The following is a 15,031-nucleotide window of genomic DNA, read 5'->3' on the forward strand; positions in this document are numbered from 1 at the left end:
CTGATTAGAGGCTATTGTGTCTTGCTATCTATGCTACGGATATAGTTTTCTCCGTTAAATCCTTTAGGTTCGTCGCTCCCTCCGGCGCCGAATTTCTCCGATTCCTCCTCCCTGCCTAATTATCTGTTTCGTTCACGGGATCAGGATCTTTCCACACAGAGGGCAGCACCGTCTAGTTAATGTTTTTCACCGCAACTTATGAATTTAACGGAAAAATGCCGATGCTTAGTAGAACGGTGTTATTTTTCCTTGATATTTTAGTACGTAATTGATGATCTATAATCAGTTATTGCTGTCTCAGTTTCGCTACGGACCGTGTTCGTTAATTACTAATTACATATGCTCACTAATTGATTCGCAATTTAAAATTATACCGTAACTCTATTTTAAGAATAAGCTATTCAGTAGAATTTGGTAACGTTATTGAACTGTAAAGCAATTTTCCGTTGCTAATGGTAACGGGAAATTTGTAATTTCAATCACTGTAATTATCCACTAATTACCGTTGCGGATATTGCAACACAGCCCAAAATCGTGCCAAGTATAACAAAGATCTCATGAAAATCTTAAATTCAGGGTTTTCAACCGTTCTGTGAATAAATCGAAGGCCGTTTAGTAACAGAGACTTTTGTAGGTAGGATTCGGATATAAATGTGACTCATTTGTCTTTTGTCTTTTCTCTGTTAGCTCACACCTTCATTGTAGCCTATATTATTTTTTTTCCATCTTCCTTCCGTTGCAAAACACTTTTTGTCTGTTGCTTTGTTCTAATCTTTCGCCACGCGATCGATCTGCAATACAATTGAGTAGAAACCTTGATTGGGAAGTTGTTGTACGTTTGTTGGATTTTCTTTTACTTCAGCTTTATGCACCAAGCCGGAAAATTTTGGAAGGAAAAACGAAAATTATAAACTATCACGTTTCATACACATACTCAGACTTCATTTATTTATTTCTCTTTTTAGTGTGTGTATATATAGATTTTATACATCTATATATATACACGGATGTACATGCACGTACATACATGAATATGTGTATATATATACATATATATATATGCTAATTACAAAATTATTATCAATATAAATATTTGTTTAATATAGGCACATTTTTTGTTATATACATTGCAGTTTTCCCTTTAATATTTTATCTATTTCTAAATATTTATACGTATGTTTACTTTTTGTTTAGCTATTTTTATCCGCTCGTTGGTCTAAACATGACCAAAATACATTCAAGTACTCAACCTGGTCTTACAAGTAGAGTAAAGTAAACCACCGCAATACTTCTTCCGCATTGTATATTGTACTCTATAAAGTGGTAAATTTTATAAAAAATCTTGAGCCATGGCTCGTTTTTTCTCCTTATTTTTTTTTTCACTGATTGTTTTCTATTTTCTCTTCAATACTTAACAATGCAAATATTTTTTGTTAAATAGAAAGCCCGCACACCAATTAACAACGAATATACGTAACGCTTTAGCGTCACAGTCTAAATGATACGCAACGTAATTAATCATCGAGTTTAAAAATGAATACATGTATCCGAGAATATCCAATCGAGTCCAGTTAGATTTCACGAAATAATGCAGTTCATTATGATTTACATCACACTAATACAGGTTACAGTGAGATAATTTTTCAACGAAATGAATGCGCGCTTTTCATACATTTATAGGATTTTTCAATTCTGAATAGAATCATTTTTTTTTTTTTTATGAACAACATGTCATTCCTATATCACCCGACAAAGTTGACGTATCATTTATGATTTACATTATACATGTGTTCATATACATATATATACGTATATGTATAACTTTTTTTTGTACAATGAATTTTTCTCGAAACGAGGAACGTCAATTGCGTGAATTATTTTCGATGTTTCACTGCAGCTTAACAAAATTGTGAAGTAATCCATTTCTAATTTTTGTGAAAATACTCTCATTTTACGAGTTCATTTATATAACTGATATTATACAATATTATTAGTTGATTATTATTTATTAACAATTAACCTAAATATAATGTACATTTAGTCGAGTCAACGTTTTTATTTCAACTCTTTGAAAACTTAAAATAGTATTTAAGTATATTGACGTTTTTCGCAAGAGGGCGAAACAGATAAAAAATACAAATTTCTCATTCGTTACAAATATGCTTGGTCTCAAATACTTGTAATTTTCTAATACCTTTTTCACACGTCAAGGATGTATAATACATGTGAAATCGCAATAAAGGAATACCTATTATTACGATACAATGTTTAAAAATTCATTATTGGCTCGTTTCACATACTATACGGGAAACGCAAAACGTTTTTTAACTATTTTTATGCTATTCAAAATTTGTATTTGTTTTGTATCCAAAAGGTTTTGTTCTCATATACGAATATATTTTTCTCCAATCTCTGGCTAGAGCTTTCTTATTTTGATTCATCCTTGATCACGTATTACAGTTACTATGTTTATTTTTTTATCCTAGTTCAGCATATCGATCGTAAACGAAACTTTACTCCAACTGTTAGAAAAATAAATACTGTATTTTTTAATAAGAAATTCTGTTCCACGAAATCATTTTCATGTCCTTGTTTAGAATATGTCTACTGTATACTGGTTGAAATTACAGGCCAATAAACTTTTATTTCTCCCTATATCCTTTCTTATTTATAACTACAACTTTATAGCAAGACCCATATTACTACAATATTGACAATACAGCGAAACTTTTTCATTAAATTTCTCGTGGTACGTTGCATTTTCAAAATGTCGCGAACCACTTTCACCTGATCTGGCCAGAGTTTATTTAACACATGGTCTTATAGCATCGTAAATACTTAAACAACTGCGACGGAGGCAAATTAAACTTGGTCATCCCATGTGGTTCTCGGGCTCAGTTTTACAGTCTGGCATGGTGAGAATGTAAGGCACTACGCTGGCAACGCTTACCCTGCCAATAAGACCAGCAAAAAAAAGATCCTCGAGTACTCGTGGGTCGATGGAACGCAACGGCGGAAGCCTGATTAGAAGACGGGGTAATCTTTCAGCCCCGACACACCGCTGCAGCTCGTTCCAGGCAGCCTCTTGCAGGACCTCAACTTTCTTACGCCAAACGCCAGACATCACGTTATCTGAAGGGGGCAGAAAAATTTCTCTTGACAAAAAACAAAAATATAAATTTGGTTTAGCTTCATCCTAATATTGATTAGACAATTTGCTCATTACTAAGTTTTCCACTGCCGTTGTTGTTAATGCTATCATCATTATTATTTACCGGCGCTGAACAGAGTGAGAGCTTTCAAGTAGGCGAATTCCGTCGCGTCAACTTGGAGCTTGTGAAGCGAACTGACGCAGTCTTGAAGACGGCATATGTGTTCAGTAACAAGTTTAACTTTGCTAGCTGTTATTTTTTCCTGGGCTATACTAGCTTGAAGATGATTAACAATTGATGTTAAAATACTGGGAAGAGACAACGTGTGAGCACACTGTGCTAAGCCTAGGGTGAAAAGTTGACCCCAAGAACTACGCACCAGTGTCGTCTGGACTTCGGAGCTGTGAAAAAAAGAATACATGTTTTCAATCTTATTGGACTGAACTGCGAAGATTAGGTATATTAGTCGAAAGAGGCAGTCTGTCTGTATCGCATAAGCGAAATCTGAGTTAGACCACCTCCTAATTCGTAATAACGGGGTTGGTAGCAGCGAGCTTGACTCTGAACGTGAAAGAAATCAGAAAAGTGACTTGCTGCCAGCCCTTCGAATAATTTGTGTAAAAGAAAAGCTTACGGTAATGCTTGAAATGCTGGTATACCTCTGGCCCAGTGTACAGATAAAAATAACAATCTAGCAGCGCTTTCACATATGTAATGTACCGAAAGATAAGCAGGTGCTGGACTAGGAGCTTTGAGTTCAAACTGCGTGTGTTTTTCGTACAATAATTGGCCTGTCCATTCCTCCTCGGATTCATTAGTGCCATTGACGCTCTAGAATCATCAACAGAATTAATATCAAGAAGTAACTCATTTCCAGGTCGCCAAATCAATAAACAGACAAAGCAAATGAAACGCCACTTTTTTGTTAAAAAGTGTCGCTTACCTCCCCAATAAGTCTGGCCATACTGTCCAGGGCGTGAGAAATTAAAGAACGCTCTCTGGCAAGGGTCAAAACGTCGCTGAGATCGCTGTCATTGCTCTGTTCCTCCATACTCGGACTTTCTGGCTGTTCCCAAGTCAGCGGTGTCTCAGGGATCGATTGTTGTGGTTCTGGCTTCACCCTGGGACTACGATTCCCGACTTTTCCGCTACCCGAGTCCCCCAAAACAGGCTTCCTCTCGTGCTGTACCGCTGCAACACCCCAAGCTTGCTTATGTTTATTACATCCATCAAGTTTTTCACTGACAATCATCGTTCGATAGTGAACCAGGTAAAAATTTAAAGCTCGTTCTAATGTCCGAGGTCATTTCGATTCTAAAAGGATTGATTTTGAAATTTAACAGTCGTAATTTACTCCCATCCAGTGAAATGGGACTTACAGTCACTGCGCATTCCCATCGCCAAGCATTTCTGAAGTCTGCAATATTGGCAACGATTTCTGTGATGTTTCGTTACTTCGCACGTTTTACTACCCCTGCACTGGTACCCGAGCTGCTTTCTAATGCTCCGTTTGAAGAAGCCTTTACATCCCTCGCAACTTATCGCACCGTAGTGCCGTCCGCTTGCACGATCTCCGCAAACGACGCACAACTCCAACGATAAACCCAAACCAAGAGGGCCTCGAGCGTCTCTGTTAAATGGGAGCTGAAATGATACAAAATATAATAAATAATTGGTCAAAATAATACTGTCGTCAGGCCATAAAAACCAGAACAATGTCCGTAAGTAATTTCACAATTGACAAAAAAAATTTCTATGCATTTTGACGTATGTAAGTGAATTATATGATTCTTACCACTACTTCGATGTCCCCGATATGATCCATGCCTGGCTGCTGTACCAGACTGCAAAAATCTCTTTCCAGTTTAACATCTGCTTCACTATTGTTCAAATTGTTTGCATGATCGCTCTGCTCAACGTGATTTCTGTCCATGTCTTTCTGAAATGATTTATGAAAAAATTTATTGTTATTTGAAAAATTACCTATTTATAACAACAAATATCAGTATTGTAGTTTATATTAATATATAGTTAATCGCGTCTTATTTTTCCCCTGAAACCAATTACTCAAATGATCAAGCATAAATGGCGATATCGCCACAAGAATAAGATCGAATCAATTTATGATTGTTAAACAATTGTAACTATAAATTCTAGTAAGTAAAAATCCCCTGTGATGTGAGCAAGAATTATTCAAATACTAAGAATGAATGATTGAAGTACATATGCGTATAACGGCTTAATTTTACGATCAATTTGCAAATATTACGAATATAATAATATTTACTGATAGTGATAACAATAATATTAATAAACGGAAGAAATTTTTATTATCTTTTATTCATTAATTGTATGTACCATTCGTTTGAAAATACACTTGAGGTAAATACTAATTCTCGACATGAGACAGAACGAGAATAAAAGAGTTGTGTAAATAAATTTAAAAATACACACATATATATATATGTCAAGTAAAGAAACTGTTGTATATAGAACAGCCAGGGATTACGGTTTGTTTCGAAAACCGTGTGTAATAATAAAGGGCTCGCTGCGGCGTACGAATTTTCGACATTATTTTTAATACATTCCAGGTCCTGTTCGGCACGGTCAAAGCACAGGAATGTAAACTAGATCGTTCGGTTCGAACGTCTGCCTCCTTCCCTCCACTACCCCTTCCGTTTCTTGCCCCCCCCTCTCCCTCCCCCTCCCCCTTTAACCTCATCCTCTTCGGGCGCCATTTTAAGAAGTGAAAGATGGTCCTCATCTCCGCAACAGAGTCTACAATTCCTCACCTTCCGTTGTGCATGACCTAAGCTACCTGCCTGTCATAAAAAGTTTGATTTTATTATACAATCTACGTATGTATTATGTACAGCATATGCACTATAATTCGTCATTGATGTCCCCGACGAAATCGAAGACGAACCTGACGCAACGGAATTCACGTTCGAAACTGTTTCGTTTGAACTGTGGCAACGAGAAAGAGAAGCGAATACCGTTTGACAAAAATTTCATGCATTATACTTGTAACGCGTAGACGGGGCCAACTACGCGTGCATTATATCGATTCCTCAAAATACATTAGTTAATTGATATATCCTGATCGGGATTTTATTTGAAATTACTCTATTTTTTTTCCTTGGTATTCGACTGTTTTTGAAATAATGGAAAAAATCGAAACCTCGAACGGACTAAGAAATCATACTCCCAGCTCCGATGACGCGTTATTTTACATGCCACGCTGATTTCGGAGGTAATTAGAAGTGGATTTAGAAATTTTGAAGACTGCGAAATCCACACGTCCCAGTTTAGTATAGCAAATTCTGATTTTAAACGGCGAAATACGAAATTGGATAAAATAGAACGGCACGAATTGGTTGATTGAACAGCGTCAAGAATTTGTTATATATTCATTGAAAATTTATATTTTCCAAGATTAAATGTACACATGATATACGTCCGTGTTATGTCATTAATTTTGTACTTCATATTACCGACGACATTGTATTTACACCTAACTTGTAATGATCCACGAAAACTGCGGAAAATTGAAATTTTAAAATTTGAACACGAATGAAAGAACGATTCGTTCATATTAACAAAACAACGTGAAAATGAGTGGCTCCGATTATTTAAATATTCCGAGAAACATCGACGGTTGAATAAACCTACATTATATCTCTATCCGTGTACATATTTATCCCTATGTATGCTTTATTCCTTCTTCTATAGAATTAAGGTGCACGCTATATACAACAAATATTATAGCTTTCGCGATACGCTGATGACGTGAAACCTTCGATGTGTAACGTCTTCGAAGCTGACATGCTGACATACGAACATTTCGAATGAATTGCAGCATGACTGCAGTGAACGACCTGAAATTTACCTCGGAAACATAATATAATATACCTCACAATTTACCCGTCGCGGATGCCATTATTTTTCAAACCCCGAGGCAATCGTTGCTATTTAATTAAGCACGTCTTGACATTGCTTATATAAGAACTCGTGGGTTCAAGTGATGAATCATTAAAAAAAAAAAAAAAAAACCTAAACCTTAAAAACAAAACGATTTAAAGAAAATAAAAATGATAATCACGTACTACTTTCCCGCCAAGAACAAATCGAAGAAGGCCTCCAGACGGTATTACTATACGTCAACTAAATACAACTGCGAAGATTTTTGACAACGACTATACAACATGGCCACCAAAGGTCAAAGTGAGTTGAAAGTGTATTGAAGTCAACGAGGCACGTTCATACTCGTACACGTTGAATTTCCAACGGAAACAACTGGCTATCGAATGTGTACACAGTCACAAAGGTTAGCAAGAATTCCTTCGACCGTTCGACGACTTGGAATAATTTTAGTAATGACAAACGGACACCACCTATTACAGAAGTCTTATGCGTTGTAAAATACATCTACACGCTCTACCGTGCGGTATATTATACTGTACCTGGTATTCGTATCATGAGGTCAAGCATACGTATATAGGTGTTATACACATAGGTATCTATGCAGAAACGGTGAGCAATCGCAGAGTTGAACGTCGACGAAGGTTTGGAAGTGCCATTCGTATAGGAATATGGTATCCGATTTCGTGACAGGGTTATTATTACTTAGCCATTAATCGGCACATGATTTGAGAACCGATCCGAAACCCGGTAGCGACGAACGCGCACGAAAATAACACTATTATAAAGCGAGAATTCACCAGGTTCACGAATCCACTACTCAATAAGAGCGAAACGTACCACGTGAAATTTACCACTGACTGCCCAAACTCAACCTTGTACAGGTACACAACCATTCACGAGCCGTTCTCTGCTCTGGCAGGTTGGCAGGTTGCGGGTCACTTCGACACTCCGATTTTCGAACGACAGCAGCAGCCAGGTGCATTCTAAGCTCACCTGCGATGCCGCAAGCATGTATCTGCCGAGCCTGTGCCATAGATAATAGATTCGCGTAATCGGACATCGGAACACCGATGCTCACGAAATTGGTCCGAACGATTTACTCTTGCAAACAATATGTCTACAAGTATATAATTAAAGCGAGAGGTCCGTTATAATTCTCGTGTTTTGCGCCTGCAGAAATACCGCTCGCACTCTTATGCATATTATGTAGCCTTGAAAAGATTGTTGTCTTTCTTGGCACAGGTTTGTTCGATTCGACGGTACACCACGTAACATGGAGGACAATTACGTGTTCTTTTATTTGTATTTTATTTATTTATTTTTTTTTCTTTTCCAATAATGATGCTCGCATGTGTATAACAAGACGACGAAGTTGCAAAACGGAATGGAAAAGAACATACGGGGCGAGTCATTTAGAAGCGATTTTACGTTTGCGTAGACGCCAGTCATGTCAGGTGTACAAGTATACAGGTATACCTATTATACCTATTCGTAAGCATATACGTGCAAAGGCATAGCATACATTCAACGGATGGTCGCACGCAGCAGCAGGTAAAGGTCGCCACAGGTCCGAAGGTTACTTGACCGACATGGCGTATATCTCTGGTGTTAACGGCAGCGCAGGTGCAATTGACACGTACATACGTTCAACAGAGAAATGATAATATTATCTCTGCCGCGTGCCTTCTGTAGCTGTACGCAAACGCGTTAAAAACAAGTAACGTTTCAAGCGAACTTCTTTCTTTTTTTTTTCTGCTGATGCGTTAGAAAAATTCGAATTAAGAAAGTCGAACTTGTACAAGAAATCTCTTCCAACTATGTTCACCGTGCAATAATAATACCGCGCACGCGGTATTGCATATTCGTATTTATATTATCTTTCAGATTACTCATAGCTAGAGTTGATGTTTCGACTGAAAAGTGAGTCATAAAATTTAATGACTCGCTGACGAAGAAAGAAAATGGAATATATGTAACGAAATATTTTAAAATGAGAAGAAAAAAAAAAAAAAGAAAAAATTAAACGATCGAGACAAATTTATATACGTGATATTCATTTATCATGATCGCAAGCCAATTAGCGTGTCGCGTTTACTGTTTATATATCAACAAATCATTGCGGTCGGTCGGAAAATAATCTGTCCACAATTTCTAAATCTTACCATTTAGTCGTGACGAATTCGTTGGAAAAGCAAAATCGACGATCGAGGTGTACGCTTGAGAATTATTTTGGACTTTCAAGAACTTATACGTGATTTTATCACGTGACCGATTGTCTCGGATAAGTCCGTGGATGTGTTATGTTCATGTCGACAGGTGAGTATTGTTTTTTCACGGAATAAAAGCGAAAGGGTCACGCAGTGATAGTTTTCAAATGTGTGATCAACTGGTATCGAAGTATGCGGAGAAATGTATTTTGAGTGTGCATGACGCATCTCTTCGGTTATTACAGGGGTTTATATGCGTGTAAAACGGTAAATGTGGGCGAACTTTAGCCCTGAGCTCGCGTAACACGACGAACTCGCGGCAAAAGATCGTAACTCTCATCGAGTGGGGAGATTAAATGGACGCAATCCGATGTGAATTATTTAATAGATAAATTGTTAAGACTTCGGTGGTAAAACTTACCCTTTGTAAGCCGACAGAGAGAAATGATTTAACTACGCGACATTTGAATATTTGACAGCTGCTACCAGACTTCACCACCCATCCATGGGTTAGAGTTCATAACCTCTTCTAACCTTTACTTTACCTTTCCATTCCCCTCCCTCCTGCCCTCGCAGCTTCCCCTGTCGCCGCTCTGCCCCCTTTACCTCTAACCTATCCCTACCTTTCACCCTTCTTCTCTTAACTTATGTCTGCTTTTAAACAGCCAATCACAATGCAAAGTTGAAAATAACTTACCCGATGTTCGGAACTTGGGGTCAGGCGCCATGTTTTGCCCATGTCAATTCAAGATGGCGTCATATGATCGATTGAATCTCGGGATTTTCTTATCCACTCAGGTTTTCTTCATTGTCATATTTTTCATGGATGCTGTAATAGCCTAAAGCCACGACGATGAACTGAAATTATTTTACATTGTCATGCGATTGATGGGTAAAATTTTCAAATATATTCTTTCTGCTTTGCACATTTGAACACGTACATACAAACATGGACGACGCTCTGTTTTATCTGACGCTATTTTTCTTATTCTAAGATCGTTGACCAATCATGGTACTCCGTACATGCTGTTTACAGTTCCGCGCTAATTTCAAAATTACGGTCAATGTAGGATGTTCGTTACTACTGACGGTAAAGGTTGAACCGTGAGATTGGTACAGACGAGAAAAAAAAGAACATGAGAAGAGAATACGAACTGAATGTTATGAATATAGATATATATTAAAAAAGAAAAAGTACTAAGTATCTTGAAAGGTAGATAATCAAATAATCAACACAAATAAAAATCAGTTCATTTACCATGAAAATTCCGAACCCTAACGTCGCATTTACCAAGTAAAACTTTTACATTTTTAATAAATATCGTCCCTCAAACACAGCTAGTATAGCCAGTCAAGGTGTCCTCTGTGAAGGTAAACATCAGATGAACTGAGAGTAAACAAACACCACGTCCTTATGCTCGACAATACCAATCTCATTGGTAGATCCAGCCCAGTATACGAATTGAGTTTTGCCCGTTTGAATTGTACCTGCGTTAAAGCCTTATAATTAGCAGTTGATTGCAGCGATTGTGAAAATGAATGCTGTTCAAATTCTCATCCCTGATTAAATTTGGCATAGGTAAAAACCATTAGACTAATTGTGAATTGTATGAATGTGCGATTAATGATAATAATACGTATAACAGAAGTTTCATCAATTTTAGCAACAGGTCTTTGGTCACAAGAACAAATTATTGTAAACAACGATGGAATTTGAATGGGTCTACCAGTAAAGGAATCATTGTTAAAACTCGAAAACGAATGTGAGGCAGAAAGGACAACAATATCGATATTCTGTTGTGTATTTTTATTATTTCAAATTATATGTTTACCTCTATACTGTGAGCGAAACTGCAAATGTTATCTTTCTAAATACATCAGTAAAATCATTAAAAGAAAATAAAATTCCACGGCGAACAAATATTCTTAACGTAAAGATATCTGATCGAAGTCAGGATACCGTGGAAAAACATCAGTCATTATAAAAAAAGAAAATGATTCACAAGTATCATAAAGTAATAATATTTATTTAAACAAAGGAGACATTACATGATAATTACATTAATCAATAATTCACAGCTGATTCTACCTGAATTGTTTCAAAAACACTCGTAATTGCCTGACATAGGAATTCAATGAGTATTTTTTCCTCCGAATTGTAATTTATCTTTTTTTTGTATAGAATAAGTATATTATATGCACGTTATTAATGACAGTTTATTGCATCTAGTTTGAAGGAAAGAGTAAGCAAAAAATATATTATTTTCAAGAAGGCCATTTGATATTTTAAATAACTAACAGTTTTTTTTTATTAACCCATGCTTTGAACTACCGAAAAGATGAAATTATCATCAAAGAAAATTCAATTGATTAAGATAAACAAAAATAGCAAATACGAAACACTTCGTTTCGATTGGTTTATGAAGATCTTACGAACAAATGAATTTTGATATTACTAAGAAAAACTATCAGCCTCAAAAAAATTAATAATTATAATATGAGAAAAACTTACAATCTTCTAATTACTAAAAAATACTTGTACGAACATATTGCAAAATCTGTTAACTTTAGAATATTTTGTTGCCATTTTCCTCAACTAACTACTAACGTACAAAATACTATTACCGCTACTTAATACATTTTATCTGTAAATATATTCCAATATTATCATAAAGGAGATTATTTGTTTAGATTCTACTGTAACATTTCTTGAATAAGGATAAGATTGTTACAAAACAATTATTTTTCAGCAGGCAATTTGAGGAACTATCACGATATAATTATACATGTGCGAGTGTAGTTAATACAAATTAATAAGTAACAATAGGATATGACGCTTAAACAAAAACGGTTAATAAAGAAATCTCAATGTCAACATTCAGGCTCAAATAAAAATATGATATTTCGTAGTATTTTTTCATCAAGTATTTGAGCTGTTTCACACTAGTAGTTCGACTTGTTATAACATTATAGTGATTGACGTGATAATTAAACTTTCAGTACAATGAATGGGTACAATAAAACGATAATTAAGTCAAGAATAATCAACTACTAGGATTATCAGCTCTCTTTTTACTGGAGGTATATAATTTGTTTACTTTCCTTTTTATTCTTTAATTCAGTTTGCATTTAACATGTCCCTCATGTATTCTCAAACTTATTCTCACACAACACGCAACAGCCTAATCACAGTTGCAATAAGTTCAACAGTATTTATCACCCGTCGTTCGATATTTTTGTATAAAATAATTAAATCTGAAATAGCAATAAGTCGGTTTTCAGTATTAGACATTTGTAACGCATGCATGTATAGAAAAGACAGAGGCATCCTCTGATTCATGTATCCTAATGTAAATGAAATACAATAAAAAAACGACAGTAAATATTACAGGTAAAGTGTCCTTGAAATTTACTCAACAACAACAATGCAGTGAATTGATTTTATTAATTTTTATATCACTTTAACAACAGATATAGGATAATATTTCAAGAAAATGTTATTTCAAATAGAAAACCCAGCTTTCTATACACTGTATTATAATTCGATAAAATTACTGATATTTATTTGAATATAATTTACATCGCTGTTTGCATGTATTTGATACCATTAAAAGTCAGTAAATACAAGTAAAAGTAAGATATGTGTAACAATTCATCCTCCTTTTGGATATTAGTCATCTTTAATGTTCACGCAGCAGTTTTTGGCACTAGCTATGAATTCTTTGCAACACACAGAGCATAAGTACGCCAAGTTCTTTAATTTCATATTATATAGGTAATTCTTACAATTTGTGTATAATCACCGAAGACTCACCTAGAATCACACCAGTCGCAATTTAGCAACCAAATACTTCTTGGCTAGCGAAAACAATGTAAAGAAAACCATCGGCGTCTTTTTCGTGCTGATAGAGCTGCGCCATTGTCAAGCTTCCACTAGCCATGCTTCTTTGATTAATCAACAGAAAAAATGCTTGGGTCGGATGAAGGTGTAGCCTGCGCCTATTTCCAAGCATGACAAAACAGAGTTTTTATGTCATTTGATTTACTAAACTACTGCAACATGTTCAGAAAATTGTTTCGCACAAAGTAGATATAAAAGAAAATTTCTGGCGACCTATCTCAGAGAGAGATAATAAAGAAGTGGATTAATTCGAAATAATTGAATGAGGTACAATTTAGTAAGAACACTAAAAAAAAAATAATAAAAATGAAACATGATTCCTTTGTGAAATTGCGACTCACCTAATAATTTTTATAAGCTCGGCTACAGTCAGGTGATCAGGTACTAAAAATTTGAATTTATCCATAATTGGCAATTGTTTTTCTCCGGCGAACCTTTCGACAATTATCGGAATCTTATTTGGATGTTGTTGCCTAATTAATTCAACCTCAGCGACACGCTGCACTGTAAATAGTCAAAGTAAAGTTGAAAATAGTGAACAAGAAGTATTATAGGTGGTTTTCGATTTGTTTATTTATATAATAAAAATGGTTTTAGCTCTCTCAAGGATTAAAAAGAAACATCTTATCGCATATTATTTTCATTGTTATGATTACGGTTATCATTATTATTATTATTTTTGTTTGTTTCCATAATTATACGTGCAGAATAGCGAAATTAATAGCCTTATACGCATTAAGCAGTAGATTAAATAACCTAAATTTGATGTTATCATTTATTCATTTATTTACTTACCGAACGGACGCGTTTCTTTAAACGATTTTGATGAGGACTTCATTTTCTCACGGTTATTGAGCTTTGCTTTATGGTATTGGGTACTGGAACTGCGACTCAATTCCTTGTATTTCTCGTGCGTAGATGTAAATATCTGTACGAACTACAATTTGCGCGTTCAAGTCGCACGCATTAACTAGCGTATTACTCAAAAGTAAGTATCTTGTCAATGCGACGTTACCGATTCTCGTGGGAAAAATAAAATGCTAATGATTGGTAGGCTGATCGAAATGTCAACACGATCAATTTTGACCAATGCACTCGGAGTTATGATACATACGTATGTAAATATTTATTTAGTGATTATTGCGACGATTCCAGCTCCACTCGTTGTAATAGTGTTGATATATCAAACTAACGATTATCTGCGCTATCGTGTGCGATCATCAACTATTCTTTTGTTTTGATTAGCTGCTTGGCGTCTTTTTGCTGTACTTCTTCTTGAATCCTCGCTTCCTAACGGACTTTTTTGTCTCCTCTCCCCTACTGCTGGGCAGCAAACAACACGCCACGAAGTAAATAAATTGATAAGATCGAAAGACCGTGCTATAAGTTTCGCCTCGGATATTCTACAAACGGAGACAGAATACGTTTGCTCTTCTTGTCGCACTGATGCTTGAACCAATTTGGAATACCTAAGCCTTGTGACGCCGACGTCAGTTGCACGCCGTTAGTACGAAAATTGTACGGACAAGGTTTTTGCATTTACAACCATGCTTCATGTTTATCGCGTCTCTCTTACTTCTAAATCCACTGCTATGGTTGCAAAATTTGTGCAAAAGCTTAAAGCATTTCTTAGTTTAGTCATATTCGTTAATAAATTCTCACTGGCTTACTATTTTTTTGGAATAAAAACTGTAAGGAGTTTCCTTTCTAATCAAATTTCATATGCCAGTGACTAGCGACGTAAGTAACAGAAAGAGGCAAACTACTCGAAATAAACGATGCGTTGAACTAAGACACGTAAAATTTCTATAGAAAGAACACTCGTTTTACTTTTCATGACAAAAAAA

At 35.7% G+C, this 15,031-nt stretch overlaps 2 protein-coding genes and 1 long non-coding RNA gene across 14 annotated transcripts; 1 reads left to right on the top strand and 2 right to left on the bottom strand.

Moving 5' to 3' along the window:
• Positions 1-1,285: 1,285 nt before the first annotated feature.
• On the bottom strand, positions 1,286-10,197 carry LOC107226860 (orphan steroid hormone receptor 2). 12 transcript variants are annotated; one of them, XM_046739427.1, is made up of 7 exons: positions 9,981-10,197; positions 4,948-5,087; positions 4,532-4,796; positions 4,096-4,358; positions 3,787-3,983; positions 3,276-3,553; positions 1,286-3,132 (listed from the first exon to the last, which is right to left on the bottom strand). In XM_046739427.1, exons 1-7 carry the CDS (start codon positions 10,009-10,011, stop codon positions 2,873-2,875), a joined length of 1,434 nt encoding a protein of 477 aa, XP_046595383.1. In that variant the 5' UTR covers positions 10,012-10,197; the 3' UTR covers positions 1,286-2,872. The 12 variants fall into 12 exon arrangements, with proteins under 12 accessions (XP_046595383.1, XP_015523308.1, XP_015523309.1 ...); XM_015667822.2 differs by having other exon boundaries at positions 4,948-5,091; XM_015667823.2 differs by having other exon boundaries at positions 4,096-4,343; positions 4,948-5,091; positions 9,981-10,194.
• A 134-nt stretch (positions 10,198-10,331) lies between these two features.
• LOC124294438 lies at positions 10,332-13,238 on the top strand. Its single transcript, XR_006904300.1, has 2 exons — positions 10,332-10,862; positions 10,948-13,238. It is a non-coding gene; the product is annotated as an uncharacterized LOC124294438 (long non-coding RNA).
• LOC107226858 (microtubule-associated proteins 1A/1B light chain 3A) lies at positions 11,290-14,508 on the bottom strand. The gene is made up of 3 exons (XM_015667817.2): positions 13,980-14,508; positions 13,526-13,688; positions 11,290-13,282 (listed from the first exon to the last, which is right to left on the bottom strand). Exons 1-3 carry the CDS (start codon positions 14,020-14,022, stop codon positions 13,120-13,122), a joined length of 369 nt encoding a protein of 122 aa, XP_015523303.1. The 5' UTR covers positions 14,023-14,508; the 3' UTR covers positions 11,290-13,119.
• Positions 14,509-15,031: the final 523 nt, after the last annotated feature.

This window comes from Neodiprion lecontei, chromosome 5, assembly GCF_021901455.1.
Source record: "Neodiprion lecontei isolate iyNeoLeco1 chromosome 5, iyNeoLeco1.1, whole genome shotgun sequence".
Lineage (NCBI taxonomy): Eukaryota > Metazoa > Arthropoda > Insecta > Hymenoptera > Diprionidae > Neodiprion > Neodiprion lecontei.